The sequence below is a fragment of the Naegleria gruberi genome, assembly GCF_000004985.1.
Source record: "Naegleria gruberi genomic scaffold NAEGRscaffold_16, whole genome shotgun sequence".
Lineage (NCBI taxonomy): Eukaryota > Heterolobosea > Eutetramitea > Acrasida > Naegleriidae > Naegleria > Naegleria gruberi.
In genome coordinates, this window is record NW_003163311.1 from 431,367 (window position 1) to 449,029 (window position 17,663).

The 17,663-nt window shown below is 34.0% G+C and overlaps 7 protein-coding genes and 2 non-coding genes across 9 annotated transcripts in view; 4 read left to right on the top strand and 5 right to left on the bottom strand.

Moving 5' to 3' along the window:
* Positions 1–1,241: 1,241 nt before the first annotated feature.
* On the top strand, positions 1,242–1,793 carry NAEGRDRAFT_66043 (uncharacterized protein; the record flags this gene model as incomplete). The annotated part of the gene is made up of 1 exon (XM_002678735.1): positions 1,242–1,793. The coding sequence occupies one exon, from the start codon at positions 1,242–1,244 to the stop codon at positions 1,791–1,793; it is 552 nt and encodes a 183-aa protein (XP_002678781.1).
* A 163-nt stretch (positions 1,794–1,956) lies between these two features.
* On the bottom strand, positions 1,957–4,676 carry NAEGRDRAFT_79260 (TPR repeat domain-containing protein; the record flags this gene model as incomplete). Its single annotated transcript, XM_002678873.1, has 2 exons — positions 1,957–4,254; positions 4,586–4,676. 2 exons carry the CDS (start codon positions 4,674–4,676, stop codon positions 1,973–1,975), a joined length of 2,373 nt encoding a protein of 790 aa, XP_002678919.1. The 3' UTR covers positions 1,957–1,972.
* Positions 4,677–5,471: 795 nt separating this feature from the next.
* NAEGRDRAFT_79261 (regulator of G-protein signaling 8-like protein) lies at positions 5,472–7,003 on the top strand (the record flags this gene model as incomplete). The annotated part of the gene is made up of 2 exons (XM_002678736.1): positions 5,472–6,479; positions 6,532–7,003. 2 exons carry the CDS (start codon positions 5,472–5,474, stop codon positions 6,994–6,996), a joined length of 1,473 nt encoding a protein of 490 aa, XP_002678782.1. The 3' UTR covers positions 6,997–7,003.
* A 1,248-nt stretch (positions 7,004–8,251) lies between these two features.
* Positions 8,252–8,322, bottom strand: NAEGRDRAFT_t243. Its single transcript has one exon. It is a non-coding gene; the product is annotated as a tRNA-Asp (tRNA).
* A 563-nt stretch (positions 8,323–8,885) lies between these two features.
* NAEGRDRAFT_79262 (uncharacterized protein) lies at positions 8,886–13,306 on the top strand (the record flags this gene model as incomplete). Its single annotated transcript, XM_002678737.1, has 1 exon — positions 8,886–13,306. One exon carries the CDS (start codon positions 8,886–8,888, stop codon positions 13,242–13,244), a length of 4,359 nt encoding a protein of 1,452 aa, XP_002678783.1. The 3' UTR covers positions 13,245–13,306.
* Positions 13,307–13,423: 117 nt separating this feature from the next.
* On the bottom strand, positions 13,424–13,504 carry NAEGRDRAFT_t242. The gene has a single exon. It is a non-coding gene; the product is annotated as a tRNA-Ser (tRNA).
* A 284-nt stretch (positions 13,505–13,788) lies between these two features.
* Positions 13,789–14,445, bottom strand: NAEGRDRAFT_66047 (uncharacterized protein; the record flags this gene model as incomplete). Its single annotated transcript, XM_002678874.1, has 1 exon — positions 13,789–14,445. One exon carries the CDS (start codon positions 14,443–14,445, stop codon positions 13,789–13,791), a length of 657 nt encoding a protein of 218 aa, XP_002678920.1.
* Positions 14,446–14,874: 429 nt separating this feature from the next.
* On the bottom strand, positions 14,875–15,751 carry NAEGRDRAFT_79263 (uncharacterized protein). The gene has a single exon (XM_002678875.1). The coding sequence runs from the start codon at positions 15,723–15,725 to the stop codon at positions 15,204–15,206; it is 522 nt and encodes a 173-aa protein (XP_002678921.1). The 5' UTR covers positions 15,726–15,751; the 3' UTR covers positions 14,875–15,203.
* A 718-nt stretch (positions 15,752–16,469) lies between these two features.
* NAEGRDRAFT_66049 (uncharacterized protein) overlaps positions 16,470–17,663 on the top strand; it is a gene marked incomplete at both ends in the record, with an annotated part of 17,599 nt that continues 16,405 nt past the window's right edge. Inside the window, one exon of the mRNA XM_002678738.1 lies at positions 16,470–17,598. Within this exon, the coding sequence (XP_002678784.1) occupies positions 16,470–17,598 (1,129 nt within the window). The remainder of the gene's footprint in view (positions 17,599–17,663) is intronic.

A 17,663-nucleotide genomic window follows, 5' to 3' on the forward strand; every position in this document is an offset into this window, starting at 1 on the left:
CAAAGAGGATAATGCCTATCAACACTTTGAATAAGAATAGACAACAATAAGTTAAAAAGACTAACAAGGCAGAAATGAAAGTTGATCCACTCTGTAAACGCCAAGATCTCTCTACTGAAATAATTATCAATCTGAGAATGAGACTAATGATTGGACCATCTACAAATCCAACCCTCCTCGAAGTTGTGTTTGCATTATCAAGAAATGACTTGAATAATTAAATTCAATCAGTAAAGTAATTAAACTTACACTAGCATTATTGACTGTTGAAAGATCAAAAGCTAATTTGACCTTGTATGATTGATAAGTGTTCGATTGAATGTCATTAAATTTACAAATAAATGAATGCTTAATAGAGTCAACTGCCATCTCTGAAGAAATCATATACAAAATAATGTACAAAAATTCCTCAATTCTATAATCGCCACTCGATAAAGAGTTTTGAAAGAAAATTACAATACTAAATATTACAATCTCAAATCTTTCCACAATATCTATATTTAAATTAAGAAATTTTAATAGAGTAGTTGTAACATACCATTACAAGACAATTGGAATAATGCCTCTCTTACTGATTTCTTGAAAATATTTGCCTTAATTTCCACAAAATTAGTGGATATTAAAAGGGTCAATAGAGATTGATTTCTCGAGTTGAGGGCAATATTTAAAGTTACAATTCTCAATAGAGCAATTACGGTGTGAATATCTTGTTAGAGATTAATATATTAATTTGTAATAATTCAAACCTACATAAAACAAATGTATGTACAATAAAAGAGAAAATAGCTGTAAATATAAGCTTATTCCTCTCAGGGCCAATAGTAATAGAAAAATTTGGATCAGTAGCTGAAAAGTACATTGAAGTTTGTGAATTCTGCTCAAATGACGAACACAACCTATCTAAAACCTCCAAAATACCATGAAACATGAACAATTTCAGTACAGTCTCCCCTCTAATAACATGATACAGTAGTGAATAATCAGTCGTATAATAAATTACAATTACATTAATGATAATTGAGAATGTTTTCAAAAATTCACAAATATTAGTTTGTCCAATTGGTTTCCCTCTCAATAATCCAAACAGAGAAAACAACATTCTCAATGGAAAAAACGTAAAATGAAACAATAAACTATCCAAACATATTGAAAATCCAAAAAAGAAGTACTTTTCCAAATTCCAAGGAACATTAATGAAATTGTAAATACTATTCCTTATTTCTTCTTCTGTTTTAGTTGGAATGGGTCTATCCTTTGATACATTTCCCATTGTTGATGATGATAATACATTATTTGAATTTCCTCCTCCATTCAATATTGTTTTCGAATTGCTTTTAATCATTACATTAGATTCCGAATCAATTATTGCCATCCTTTCCGTACTCTTTGAATTATTCATTGCAGATTGTGTCCAATTCTTATTTACATCCAATTCTCCTTGTAAATATTTGAATAAACTATTCACTCGACTAACTTTAGGCTTTGAAATCTTTCTAGGAGGTGTTCTAGGTGATAGATTACCACTATTATTCATTAAATTAGATGATAAATCATTGGAATTTATAGAATTTGATGATGAAGAATTATTCAATGATGGTGGTGCTACTTGGAAGGGATTTGATTTCTTTCGATTGGGAGAATTAAGTCCCTGTAGAAGTGTTAGTGATGATCGTTTATTTCCCAGTGATGATAACAATAAGGATGGAACAGAGGAGTTGGAGTTTGATTCCAATGCTGATAGCGATGATGAAGATATTGATGGTGATGAAAATATTATTTCCGAAGAGGACTGATTGGTAACAACATTACTTGTTGTTGAAGGAATAACATGATCCCCTGATGATGTATTATTATTATTTGTAGGAGGGAGGAAATCGGAAAGATTAACACGACTTGTACTTCGACTCCTTAAAGACATTTTTTAGATTGAAAAATTGTAAACAATTATAACATAATAATAATGTGAAACAATTTAATCCTTTTTAACCTCTTCTTGACTATCAGAGGCCTTCTTTGGTCTTACAAATCTACTCTTTGCCTTATTGACTGTTGGTTCAGAATCATTGGCATGATTATCTGTCGTTGTGCCAACAATATTTCTAGCAGTGGATTGTGGTTCTTCCTCTGGTTCGTGTATGACCATTTGATCTTGTTCATCATCATCGTCATCATCACTATCACCTCCCTTTGGTGTTGGTTTCAGCTTCTTTGGATCACTTTGCAAATCACTTTGTGGGATAGGACTATATCTTCTCTTCATTGGTGACACTTCTCCTAAATTGGTGCTCATACCACTTGGTGGAACAGTAGTGGTAGGTTGTTGAGGTTGAGGTGGAGGACCTTGTTGCATTGGAGGTTGTGAAACTGGATAGTAAGGTGGCTGTGTCACTTGTGGAGAAGCTCCAACTACTTGTGATGATGGTGGAGGATTACTTGGTGCATTTCCATAAGGTGGTTGATTTGAAGGTGGTTGAGTTGTTCCATTAGTGGCACTAGTTGTTGGTGGAGGTTGTTGATAGGCTTGTTGTTGAGGTGGTGAATTATGTGGAGGGAAAGTAACATTATTAGATGTTGGATATGGTGAAAGAACTTCTTTAGGACCTTGAGAAGGTTGTGAAATACCAACAGGAGTGGATTGAGAACCTCCTAATGGTTGTTGTTGTTGTTGAGAGAATGAAGGAGGATTCACATTGGCTGTACTTGCTGGTGGTGGATTATTGAGTGGTGGTGGATGTGAATAACTTGAGCCACCCCCAGTGCTAGTAGGACCATTGTAAGAACTTGCTGAACCTCCTTGTGGTTGCCTTTCTTGGAGTCTTTCTTGAAGTCTTTCTTGAGGTGGAGGCAAATAGTGTTGTTCCATTGGTGGTTGTCCATAACCATTCAAATTGTTTTGTGGACCATTCTGAGGTGGTAAATTTGTTGGAGGTTCCAATTTTGGATAACGATCAACAGAATGATATGGTGGAGCTTGTGATGCTGGATTTGGTGGAGGATAATTACCAGGAGGATTTGGAAGGCCCAATGATTGAATATTTGGATTTGGTTGAGTATTACCAGCTGATTGAGGACCAGGGAATATGCCTGATTGGAATCCTGATTGAGGACCAGCAGTTGGTGGTTCAACAGCAGTCAAATTCTTTGGTTCTTCTGGATTACCTCTATCCATATTCTTAAGGAACATTAAACGTTGTTGAATGTGCTCATTATTTTGATCCAAATCAGCTGCACGTTGATAAGCGTCCAAAGCATCTGGAATTTGTGAACATGATTCGTACAGAGTACCCAAATCATACCAAACTTCACTCAAAAATGGATTCAATCTAATAGCTCTACTATATGCATCCAAAGCATCCCTATATTGATTAATTTGATAATACAAGACACCAATTGAGCACCAGAAAGTTGGATTCTTTCCATCTCTGAAAACAGCTTGTTGGTAGGCATTGTATGCATAACGATATCTCTTTTGTGCCATAAAGCAACGTCCTAATAAATACCATGTTTGTCCACTTGATGGATCAGCATCAATAGATTGTTGTAAATAAGTGATGGCTGTTTCTAAATTTTGGAATTCAGTATTTTGATGATAAAGCCATCCCAATTGTTGAAGAACCTTACTGTGGTTTGGATTGAATTTGAGTACCTTTTCGTATGAATTCTTTGCTTCTTGGAAATCCTTCTTTAATTCGTAAACGTGACCGATTTGGAACCAAATATCTGCTTCCGTCAATGGTGGTGGTGGATTTTTACGAATTATTCCAAAACATTCCAAGCTTTGTTCATACTTCTTTTGTTGTTTGTATATAATACCTAGACGGAAGTAGATTTCATTGATTTTTTCGAATTGTGCATCCATTTTCAATACACTTCTAAAAGCTTCTTCGGCATTGTCCAAACTATTGTATCTTTCATAGAGGATACCAATTCCGTACCATAAATGTGGATCTTGTTTTGTTCTATTTTGTAATTTAGCATTGTAGATGGCTTGATGATAGGCAGTGTAAGCTTTAGTAAGATCGTCCATCATTAAAAAACAATGTCCCAGATTACCCCAGATTTCTGTATTGTTATCTTCGGTTTGAAGGGCAGTGTGATAATATTCGACTGCTTTTTGGAAATCTGGAGGATCCTTCATTCTATAAATTGAGGCAATACTCGTCAGAGCTTGAACATGATATTGATTATAACGTAAGATTCTCTCATAATAGTGAATGGCTTTATCGGCTTCATTCATAGACTCGGCAAGTTTACCTATTATAAAAGTATACACACAATGTTATTGTTCGCATATCATGATGTGTCGTGAGTTGTGTATATCATTTGATGATGTTGTTATTGTTGCAATAAAGATGATAATGCAATACAATGTTGATGAAATTAAAAGGTAACAATATTATGTTAAAAATCGAGATGGGCCATAGTACCGTAAAAATGCGGGACAATTTAGCAGAAAGGGAAGCATCAATATTTGACACGTCATTGGGAATTTGGCCATTCATAATTATTAGCAACACACAATTTTGTTGTTGAATAATAAAGCAGACAGTAATCCAACATTATCATTAGAATATGTAATACTTACCTAACCTCATCCAAATTTTTTCATTCTCCATATCCAATCTGGCATTAATTGGACCAGGTGGAGGGCCATTAGGAGGATATCCACTATTCATTACAAAGTAATAGTATACAAAATGATGTTCTAATTAAATTTTCTTATTGTAGGAAGATCCCAACAATTTGTGAAACTAATGTGAAAGTACAATTCAACGTTCTTGATGATGATGGAAAACTGTAGTAATAATAACTATTACCAACACAACTACTACAGAAAAACTTTTCCAAAAAACGTTTGTTGTTGTTGATCGTTGAACACAAATAAATATTCTTCAAAATGGAGAATTTTTGCTACAGCCAACAAGAGCGTAAAATGTTGTATTTTTTTTGACCCTTGTCGCGGTGTGTTCTCCCTCTATTTATAGTGGAGCCAAAAATGGAGCGATGGGTTTTAGCTTTAGTCAACCGCGCTGATGAATCCCCACTTACCATCAAAAATGATGTTGGCCACTACTTTTACTGTTCGGGTAGTTGGTTAGTCCATCACTAGACATCAAATCACCAAAACAAACCACCACCAACAATATTTTAAAGTTGAAGAGAGTATTTTCTAGTTGGAATATTTTACAACAACAATGCGAGTTGGAAATCGATATTTTCTACAACATGAAATTTATTCTTCTAGAATGGAAAAATTGATAAGGTTTCAAATAGGAAAGAAGATTCTCAGATATTTAATTTCATCAAATTTAGCAAGTTGATTATGAATTTATTACAATAAGAAAAAAAATAACATCAATACTTATTGATACAACCTTGTGAACATCACTTTCTGATAAAAAATTTTTAATTAGAAATTCTAATTGGTTGAAACAAACTACTAGGTGAAAGTGTAAAATAATTGTTGGAAAATGTTGGCCATTCATCATCATCACAAACAACAAGAACACGAATTGGAAAGTCTAAAACAAAATTATAAATTTAATATTGAAGCAGTTTTTGATCATGAAAGTGCTCGTGATTGTTTCCGAAAGTTTTTAAAGGATAATTTGAATGAAGATCCTTTCATGTTTTATGAAATGGTTGAAAAGTATCAAAAAACAAGATTGGACAAGAATAGATTTGATATGGCTGTGGAAATTATGAATACTTTTATTGTTGTGAGTGCCAAACATGAATTAAACTTGTCAATGACTATTAGAAATGATATTCTAAAGAATTGGAAGGTGATTCAGGAGCTAAATGAAGGGAAATCTGCTGAATTAATGGAATGTCCAACTGACTTGTTCCAAAAAGCTCAGAATGTCATCTTTTCCGAATTGAAACAAGATAATTTTCCAAGATTTATCGATTCTGAACAATTTGTAAAATATTTAAAGAAGGAAGCTAGAAAATCACAATTCAAGGGCTCACCAGCAACATTGTTAGACTTGTTGGGATCGAAAAAGGCAATGGAAAGGTCAGATAGTGGTCTATCACATGAATTGACTGAATCCGGCTCTTTGGAAGACATGTCAGTGGTAGAAAACAAACCTTCAACTATTGCAGATAATGATAGACCTCTTGTTGATCCACATTCTGTCTACATTTCATCAAAGGATTATGATATTGTGAATGAATTGATTTCTTCATTGAATGATAGTAGTAGATGGAAAGTAGTTGAAGAAAAGACAGGTATGAAAACATTGACCAGTGCTCATAATTATTATCTGAACCCATCAGATGGAGCTCTTCCTTTAATTTGTTTCACTGGTCTCGCTAAGGGAAATCACAAGGAATTATTTAATTTGATTTTTTCACAACATTTCGAAAAGAAAATGAGTGCTCTCCAAAAGAGGAAATTACAATTGGACTATATCAAAATTAATCCAGAGAATGGTGTGGATTATCCTAATTCAATAATTTACTCGGAACTCGATGTATGTATTCTTTTCAATTCTCAAATAATAATTAATTGAATTATTACAACAGACTCACTTTCCAATATCTAAAAGAGACCTAGTACTAGCCAAGACAGTTATACCAGATCTTTACAATCCAGAAACTGATGATTTTGATCGATATTCCATAATTCAGAAACCATGCACTCATCAAGATGCTCCAATCTCTAAGGAATTTATCAGAGTTTCACTCTTCTCAGCAATAATTGTAGAGAAAAAGACTAATGACACTTTGAGATACTACATGTTTGATTTTATGGATTTGAAAGGAAAAGTTCCAAAGAAACTCTTATCAGGAATTGCACGTTTTGCTGCTAAGGAATTTCATAAATATCTCCAAAAACAATTTATCAATCCCAGAGATGGACGAATCAAATCACCCTCAGCCGATTCACCAACAGAAGAAGAATTATATAGCTCTGAAGGAATGGTTGAGTTGCTTCATGATCATATCAATTACATTCGAGAACACATTCTCCCAAAGAATACACTCTAATTTGTCTAAATTTAATTATGTTGTGAAGGACAAGTTTTTTGATAAACATAAATTCAAAGAGATTTATTATTGGAATCATAACTAAGGAAAGAAAGCATGTTATATGATGTTTGAAGTTTCAATTTCGATTTGATCAGAAAATAGAAAATGAGAAACCAAAACTTGCATCCATCAATTCAGGAGTTAAATATTCAATTTATAGAAGGGTGATCAACCTAATCAATATCTTCAAACAAAACCTGAACCAACAAGATTCTGTCTTCGTTGCCTTCACTGTTCATACAGTCAAAGACTGTAGCGGGATTGTCGTCATATTCCTGGCAGGCTTCCCGTCCAATGAAACCTAAAAGAATATCCAAAAATTAATGTTACTAAATTGTTAATAACTTAATTACTGAAAGTTTGTATTGAGTTGGTCGTGGATCGATTACAGAGCTTAATAGGTTAACCACTTTAAGTATTACTAAGTAGCATTAAGTTTTGCAAAGAAGTTCCATATTCTTTATATTCATTGCATTGATTTACCTTTGCTATTAATCGTGACTCGTTATATTTGGAAAAGATTCGTCGTGCCAATGCTATCATGTTAATGGACACAATGGAAGATGATGAACTGAATGGCTACGGCCATATCACGATGAATGCACCTCATCCCGTCCGATTTGAGAAGTTAAGCATCGTCGAGCCACATCAGTACTGAGGTTGGAGACAACTTGGGAACCTGTGGTGCTGTAGTCTATTTAAATTCAACTTTTTAGATGTCGATTTTCAGAACAATTTGAAAGTTCAATAAACTTGTGAATAATTAATGCTTCAAAGCTTATAAAAAGTTTAACCACAATTATTAATAGATTTTAAATTAATTGAATACATAGAGAGATCAACATTCATCATTCCATAGCAATCACACTGCAATCCAACAACCAAAGGTATCAGCAAAAGGCAACTTATGGGTTAGGGTATTCGATTGCTGTGAAGTGGGTACACTAGCTCAGTTGTCTTTTTTTCTATTTCCCAATCAATGAGTGCTTTTGGAGTATGTTGATACATTTATTATTTACAAACTTTTTTGTTACAAATTTCAATCGAAATGCCTGAGAAATTTTTTAAAATGAAAGTGCCCAATCATTGATTATTTTCTCTATGGTTTTAAGAAATGAAACTTTGAAAATTGAATCTTAGCTAGATTACATATAATTTATCATATAATGATAAAATTAAATGTCAAATATAGGAGATGGAGTCAAAAATTAATCTCGAGTGCCGGGAATTGAACCCGGGTCGCCAGAGTGACAGTCTGGAATGCTACCACTATACCACACCCGATTTCACATGTTGTATCACCAGTAACAGTATTTGTAGTTGTTCAAACGGATTACCATAAAAGGAACCTTAGTGTTTCTTTTTAATATAATTATACTTACATATATGTATACCTACTGAGAATGGATCCATACAATCGATTACTCCAACGAACTAAATTTTGAATCTGCTAATTGTCAACAAATGATATTGTTAAACAAAATACAAACACTATGAAATGCACAACTTCATTCTAAACATTGTATTAGAAAAATTGGAAATAGGAAAGAATCGGTAAAATTGTCTCATAGTGATTCTCTCTTGTTTATGGCCATAAATACTTTTTTGGACAGTTTCGTATGAAATTGGGTTTTGTAATATTTATTTTCTATGACATGTCATGCATAATTTCTTGTACTTGCCATCTCAATGGCACACAAGGGTCACAACAAATTTTTTCTTCAAGAGGCACCACCTCCTTCTTGCTTGTTATTTCCAAATTTAAACTATGCGTGCTGTCAATAAACTGAAAAGCAAATGTCAAATGTTTTCTCTTCATCGCTTAAAAAAACAAACACACAATAACAATGGCAATTGGAATCTCGTTCATTCCTTTGGCTAGTTACACAATTTTGTGTATTATCATGCTAATTGTTGTTGGTGGTGGACATGTTTCGTCAACATTAGCTGAAGAAACTAAACCTTTCCCAGTAATGAGAATGTTTAATTTGAAAGCAAGCCATCATTCCACCTCCACAACAAGTGATGATTCCATCTCCATGGTTTTAGGAAAGATTAAACAACTTCCTTTCATCCCAACTACCATGCACCCATTCACCAGCAATTCCCAATTGACCAAAGCAATCGCTTCAGATCCTTACGATTTGGCTGAATATCCTCACTATAAGAAAGTCTCTGAACAACAAGTTAGAAGCATGTACTCTAATATTGTCAATAGCAAAGCATCTAAAAGAAGTATCAAGAAAAATCTTGACATGTTGGTTACAGAAAGTGTTGATTATGTCAACTTGAATGATGTTTCTCGTTTTTCAGCAATGGGATCTTTGCATAGATATTCTGTTGATGCAAATGTTTTATCAGGTGTTGCTTCATTGGATTATGAGCAAAATGTATGGGATGTCACATGTTCTGTCCTGTCAGATGAACAAACTGAAATTGTTGTTGATTTTGCAAATGGTCATACAACTGCCATGAAATGGGTACCAGGTACAAGAATTATCATTGGAAAGCAATGGAATTGTTATGGTGATTTGACTGATCAACTTTACAATAAGGATCAAGCAAGATTTTACTTGATTTTGACAAGATCTATTATCGTAACAGATGAAAACATGTTGAGAATTAAATTCCTCACACAACCACTCACCTTCTCTCAATTATTTATGAATGGTAGAGTTGAATATTCTTCCACACCTCTCTTGACAGAATCTTTGGACGAAACTAATGTTTTCACTCAAGGTGCATCTTCAAGAAGTCTCAGATCAAGAAAGGCACAATTTTCTTACACTAAAAGAATGGCAGCATTCAATTTCAATTACAATGATGCAACTGGTCAACCTGTCAATGATGAAGTTACCATGTATGATCAGGATGGTTTGAAAATTATTTGTGAAAAGTGTTATGCTTATTTGAATACCGAATTCAGAGTAGAATTTGAGTTTTCATGGACTCAATTACAAGTTACCAAGGCAGAAGCATCTGTCGGTGGTCAATGGAAGGCAACTGCCAATGTCAAGGCCAGTATTACAAAATCTTTCCAAAAAAAGATTGGTCCAAACACTATTATTCAAACTCCACCAATTGGTTTGACATTCTTCATTTGGGTAATTCCAGTTTATGTAGATTTCACTCCAAAACTTCAATATTCCTTCAATTTCCAATTGACTGGTACTTTGGAATATTCCAGAAAGTTTGATATGGCCTATGAGAAGTATATTGGTTTCTCATATACACCAGAAGCAGGTTATAATAAGGTTACTAGAGGTGATGATGCCATTTCCTTCACAAGTTCTTCACCTGGTCTTCGTATTGAGCTCGATGGGTCAATTGAGGTTGCACTCATTCCAGCATTGGATATTACTTTCTATAAATTGGCAACAGTTTCGATTGGAATTGTGCCATCTTTGAAAGCAGATTTACATGCAGAAGGTATCATTTCCTCACTTGATAATTACAAGGCATTCGTTAGTGTCAAATGTTCTTACAAGATTGGTTTGACATTTGATGTTTTAATCAAGAACTTTGAATTTACTTTATTAGATTATCAACCAATTGAAAAATTGAGTGGAACCTATTCCATCCAATCAGCATCCTACAAGGCAATCAATCCAAATGATCAAATCTATTCCAAAGATAATTTACTCCCAACCATTCCAGACACAGCAACAACTTCCAACACCATGTTCTCATTCGAAATTAGTGGATTGACAGGTAATTACTACATGGAATATCAATATCAAGATATCAAATTGAGCCCATTGCTATACAGAACTGCACCAACTCAATCCTGTGTTTCAGGTTCTGTCTGTAAAATTGCCGAATTGAAACCTGACTTTAGTTATTCCTATCTTTACTTTAGATTTTTGAAGGATGTTCCATTGTGGTTTGATGATACTGTATTGGTGGATTATATTGAGCAGAAGAATTATGTTACTACTCAATCGAGTCAAACCATATTTGGTAATACTAATGCTAAAGTTATTGTAAAGCCAACTGATTTGACAATTTCATTTTCGAATACTCCAACTAATTCGTTTAAATTACCAACTGGTATTAGTACTATTAATGTAAAATTATCTCCAATCAATAGTTTGTATTACATTTCATTTACAACAGATAGTGCCATTTCCATCACAAACGTTGCCATGCAATTTAGCTCAGATTCGAATGGTTTCCATTATGCTTTCAATGGAACTCTTCCTGGAGGTACAATTTTAATTTCAAATTCTGTTTCTGACAATAATTTGAAATTCCATCAATATTTCTCATTTGATTTGACAAAGGAGAAACAAACTTTAACTCCGGCACCAACTCCTATTACAAGTATGAATGCTATTAGTTCATTCCTACAAGTGGTAAAGAAGAATTCTCCAAGATATGCCGTCTCTGCAAAGATTAAAGGTAATTTCGTTGTCATGATCTTTGAAGGTTGGGACAATGGAGTTTCTTTCGTTCAAACTAAAGGAAGAAAGTTTAGTCAAACCTCAATTCCTATTAAGAATGGAAATGTCACTCTCACTGAGCCATTATCTTATTACTGGACTATTTCCATGGAAAATGACTTTGGTTCATCGAGTCATTACATTGCAGCTCAATTCCTTCCTGTTGATTCGTATGGTTTCATATTGGAAAGTGTCAAGATTGATCCATATACTGAATTGAGTGTTTCAAGTTCTAATACTTTGGAGGATGTAGACAATGCCATTATTAATCAAGTTTCTAGCGTTAATTTGTATCCTTACATGGCAGTTTCTAGACCAGATTCGAATAGTTTCACTGCCAGATTAGGTAACTCTGTATTTGATGTTTTTAACAATTTAAAGTCTCAAATCTCACTTTCCATTCAAAAATCTGCTCGTATCCCCATTGACAATTCCTATCTCAACGCCGACGGCTCATTAGCTCTTTCACTTTCCTCCTCAGCCAACGTTACAATCTTTAACAATTACAAATTATTGAATGGTATGGCATCTGTTGGAAAGAAATTCGAAAGTGCACTTTCATTTGCAGTTTCATGTGATACCTTATTGAGTGTTATTGGTGATTTGAGTAGATCTGGTGATATTTTCATTAGAATTTTGGATGGGTTGACCAATAGAGCTCTTGAAAATAGAGGATTTTCCATTAGTTTGGAATTGGCAAAACCAAACTCTGATATAGTTTCAATTCATATGGTTAATTCCAAATCTGGTTTGAATGAGGCATTGTTTAATGTTGATTCACCTTCTAAAATCTTGAGTTCATGCAATTCGAATCCAACCTATTATGTCAGAGTTATTCTCACACGTTTGGATGTTTCTCTCTCAAGTAAGACAGTTCAAGTAGAATTCTCGTTCAGTAAGAAGGTTCTTAGCACTCTCCCACAAACAAGAAGTATTCTATCCGAATCCATTGATCCAAAGACGAAAGGTATTTCCATTTTGGATTTGAGTGATTTAATTCAAAAAGAAAAGAGTTTGGGAAGTATTGGTATTGTATTGCAAGCTAATACTCAAAACTGCAATATTGACATGTATATTAATAGTAATAATGCAAGTGCTCCTCCATCTTTCTTTGATCCAGCAACAATATTCGATTCCACTTCAAGAAATTCCCTCACTTATGAAGCATTGCCAATTTCCTTCCTTTCTTCATATGGTTCCAGTGTCATGCTTTATTCTGAAAGTGCATGTACTTTTGATTTATCCTATTCTCAATTGAAACTTACCTATTTGACAATGAAATTTATAGATTTGAAGGGAAGTGCAGTTGATAGTGTGATTTTCTATTCAAACACCTCAACAACCATTCAATTACTTATCAATGATGAAAATCATTCATTCGAAAAGACTTGGGTAACTTCACTTCAATCAAATCCATCATTGATTTTCTCAATTTTCAAATCTACAAAGAAATCAGATGGAACAGCAGCTAAATTGAGTGATTATTTCAAGAGTGCTGTTTGTAATTTAGTTAATGCTCAAACTCTTCAATTCGAAATGATTCCAAAGAGTGGAGTTGTCTTTACCAATATTTTATCAATTGAATTCAATGCTCAAAATTCAATGTTCACATCAAGATATAATTTGAGATCATCAAATGTTGTTAGTTTGGGAGAGAATGTTCAACCTATTGTTTACAAATCTACATCTTCTGGTCAACCAAAGGGAGGACAATCTGGAAGAATGAATGGAGGAAATGGCTTGAATTTGTTGTTGGTTTGTTAATGACAATCTTGTTGAATATTGTTTTATTGTTGTAATTGAATAAAAACTTCATCTATTCATTGAATGATCATTGTGTATTAATGAATAATAATAATTAATATTGAATTTAAATTGAAACACGGAAATGAAATTCTAAGATAGTAATTCCGAATACAAAAACAAAGAAAGACAAAACAAAACGTTGAGGATGGGATTCGAACCCACGCGGATTACTCCACCAACTTAGCAGGCTGGCGCCTTAACCACTCGGCCACCTCAACTTCATGGCTAAACTAAGAAAATACTAAAGTCATGGTACGACAATCAAACCCTTAATGAACAGCTTCTTTTTCGTATCAACTGTTGAGGTGTTATTGGTTAGATTGTTTAATTGTTCAATACTGATTTAAGCTGTTTCTTAGGAGTATCACTTATCTTTCATTTGGTGGCCAAAGAATCTGTGTTCAACATACTGCTATAGATTAGATTCAGCCATTCAAATTTCAACAAAAGAAAGTATTGATTGATACCTCCGATTTCAGATAATATTTAATAAATTGCTGTTTTATTGAAGAACCTTCCCACAAGTCAACATGGAATGATCTTTACAAACATTAGTTCGTCCATTCAAACTATACGTAAAACTATTAGCACTGCAACTTTCATCCTTCAAATAATAAGACCTTGTCCAAGTTGTTTGATTGCAGGAAACCCTTTCGAATTCCTTTCCAGTAACTTGTTCACAATAATTTACATCTTCTCCAGCAATTGAAACCAAATTCCCAGAACAACTATTCTCTGCATCTATATATTCAAATGAATAGGTGTACAATAAAGGAACTACAAGTTGTGGAATATTTCCACATCCGACATTTTGCATTCCACATTCATTCTTGTGAAATTTCCAATCGTAGACAGCATCACAATATTGGCAGTTACTGTCTACACAGTATGTATAGATGGTGGCTGAATCCTTTCCACAAACTGCCTTCATGTATTTGAAATGGGATGAGCTTTCAAAGTTTTGGAAACAAGTTCCATTTTGTCCATAAACAGGATAGATTTCAATAGCTGAAATAGATTGTTGATTGCATGAATTATCATGGTAGTAGATGGAGTAGGCGAAAGTGGTTGGTTTTTCGAGGGGTTGTTTTGCATGCAAGAAGGAAATGATTGCAAGAATGATGAAGAAGGTACAGAGGGAATAGTTTAGTTTCATCATTTTTTTCAAGTACTGATGTTCATCTACGCCAAATTAGCAAATATGTGTTCGAATGCCAAATCATGTCCTTCCTTATCATCTCCGTAGAAGAAGAGGTGTTTTGAAATAATGTCCATGCACAACCACATAGTGGTTCTATTTACGACGAATACCAAGCTTCTTTAACGAATATCCTTGCGAAGAGAAAGTTATAAATATTACAATACATCATCGCTTCAAAGGGGTTGTGCTTGCTGATATTGAATGATGTTGTATTATTGTCTTGTTGTTGTTACTCCGTTCATTGTCCACAGTCAGGAAAAGTATTATAAATTTTTTTCTATATTATTAAATTATTATTTTGACAAAGAGGAGCAAGCAGGAACGAAACAAAACCAACAAAATGTATTCAATTTAATTGTTCAGGGTAAAGAAGAAAGAAAATTACTTGATATTGATTTTGACTTTTTTATTTAAATGTTTTTGGATTTTTAATTTTTTAAACAAGTCACTCTTCTAGGATTATGTAAATATCAAGTTATTGTTGTTAGACTTGATAAATCCGAGAATCATCATTGGACCTGTTCTTTCAAAGTATGAGTAAATATATCTTGAATAGTAACTACATGTTGTGTTAAAATTTGTATAAAAACTCTACAAGTGCTTTCGCAAAGTAATCTTAAACTGTACCAGTGATATGTGAAATGAAATGGTTAATCAACAAAGATTGTGATCAGTTTCAACACAATCTTCTCCGCATCATTTCTCTAGTTTGATGTTTAAGCATTGGTCAATCTAGTCTTCAAGACACGATCTTCCAAACAAACACAAAAGCTTGGAATATTGACAGTCTTTGGAAGTGGGCTGTTAATAGCAAAACAATCCCAATCATCTTCTTCTCTATCTTCATCATTTACCAATTCAACTTCAATTTCATCACCTCTGACAGCAATAACTTTACCCAATTTACCTTGTAATTGTGGATCGACACTTTGGAGTAAAGCCATTTCATCATCAACATTGATGAGGACTGTATCATTCTTCTTGAGTAATCTGCTTGTATTAGTATTAGAAACAAATCTCTTAATAGTTGATGATGAAGAAATAATTGAAGCACTTCTTGTAGATTGCATCTTCTTTTGCTTGTGAATACCTCTTGCTGTTGTATTATTTGATGATTGCATCATGGACATGAAGGAAATTCCCTGATGTGGTTTATAAGATGAGGAGTACATATCCATTGAGGAATCATTATTATTCATCATTTGGTTACCAGTGGCATTAACTCTTTTCAAGAACATTTTGTATTGCGTTGTTGTTGGTTGCGTTGTTTTTTTTCGATGTGAAAATGTCTGATCGTTTTCCATAAATTTATTGCGTTTGTGCAAGTTCCACAAGCAACTGGCTTCCGCTGCGTGTTCAAAATCGAGCTTAAAATAGAACTTCAAAAATGTTTTGCTGCATACGGAATTCGTTTGGGCGCCAAAGAATTTGATGAGTGTGGAAAAAGGATTCCGTGAGAGTGAATCTTTTCTGCAAATCAAAAAGATTGATCATCAATCTTTATGAAGCTATTACAATAATTGATTGTATTATCATTATTCAAATGATCAACCACAAAAGATACAGTAAAGGTACCATTCCGAATATCACGACTATATGATTTGGTAAAGGTAGAGATGACTGATAGTTGAACAGCTTTCCATCTCAACTGAAATTATCGGAAATTAATCTTCATCCAACAACATTCAATAATATTATTATTGAAAACAGTCTGCTTCATCCACTTTGAAATTAATAGAAACAACTTCTTCTACAACATTCAATATAATATTGAAAACAGCACTGCTTCATTGCCTTACTTGGTTTGGCTTCATTATAAACGCACTTTTCATTCCCTCACTAGAACTAGGGCTTTAAGGATTAGAACAGTACAACTATGGTTCATTGTTCGTGTCTCCTCTCCCTAACCTCAATAATGCAGGAATAATAATCCAACAACCAGAAGGATAGAACATCAAGAGAAAAAAAGCTTTTGAGAAGAGATGAATTATCTCCTTCAGGGATTTTCAGAAAAATCTTCATCTACTAACCAATCAATAATGAAAAACAAGTCAAGAAAGGGGTGGAGCAATGCACTGTTCCTCCTTAACTACTTTATCATCATGATGATAATTTTACAAATATCAACCAATTACTACTGTTTGGCCATTCCGAATGACAAGAACAAAACCCCTACATGTAAGAATGGAAGGCTTATTACAAATACCACTACTCCTCAACAATTTGCCTCAACCAAATGTTCATGTTTTAAGGGATATTCGGGAAGTGATTGTAACATACCAGTTTGTTTTGGATTGAAGGCAAGTTCAAAATCTGTATGTGGTGGCAAAGGTAACTCCAAATGTATTGCTCCAGATACATGCATTAAAATCAATGAAGCAACAATCATGAAGCGATTTCAATCCAATGCTAAAGAGGACAGTTCATGTTCCAATCGTGGTCAAATGAGTAATGGTCAATGCATATGTAGTGAGGGATTCTATGGAGAATCTTGCGAATATTCTAATTGTTATGATACAGCTAGCCAGCTCACTTGTAGTGGAAGAGGAGAATGCTCCTCTGATAATATTTGCACTTGTAGAGAGAATGATATGTTTGGCGATAGATGTCAATACACACTCCCAGATAAGATTTATCAAAATGATGTTTGTGGGTCATGTATCATTGTGGCTGGTGTCAGTGGAGATGCTATTCCATCGAAGTATTCACTCTTGAACAATCCTACTGGACTATTTGTGGATGAAACAACTGGTTTCATCTTTTTCGCAGATCAAGGCAATGCAAAGGCAAGAGTTCTCACAAGGGATGATACTATCTATTCGATTGCCTCTGTTTCCACACCAACTAGTATAGCATTCGATAAGAAAACAAGAGATGTCTATATTGGTACTAGAAATGGACTATTCAAATTGAACAGCAAGAGAGAACTCTCTAAATTGAACAGCTTGTATTGTAGCAGTGTCATTGTTAATGGTCAGGGACATGTTGTGTTTACACAGGGACCATATAACAAGATTTCAAAACTTGTAAATGGTGTGCAAGTTGAGGTGGCAGGGGATAATGACGGCGAAGGAAAATATGATGGTGACAACAAAGTGGCAACGGATGCAAGTGTCAACAATCCAGCTTATTTGAGCTACCATGCTGACTCTGATACAATTTACTTTATGGACAGA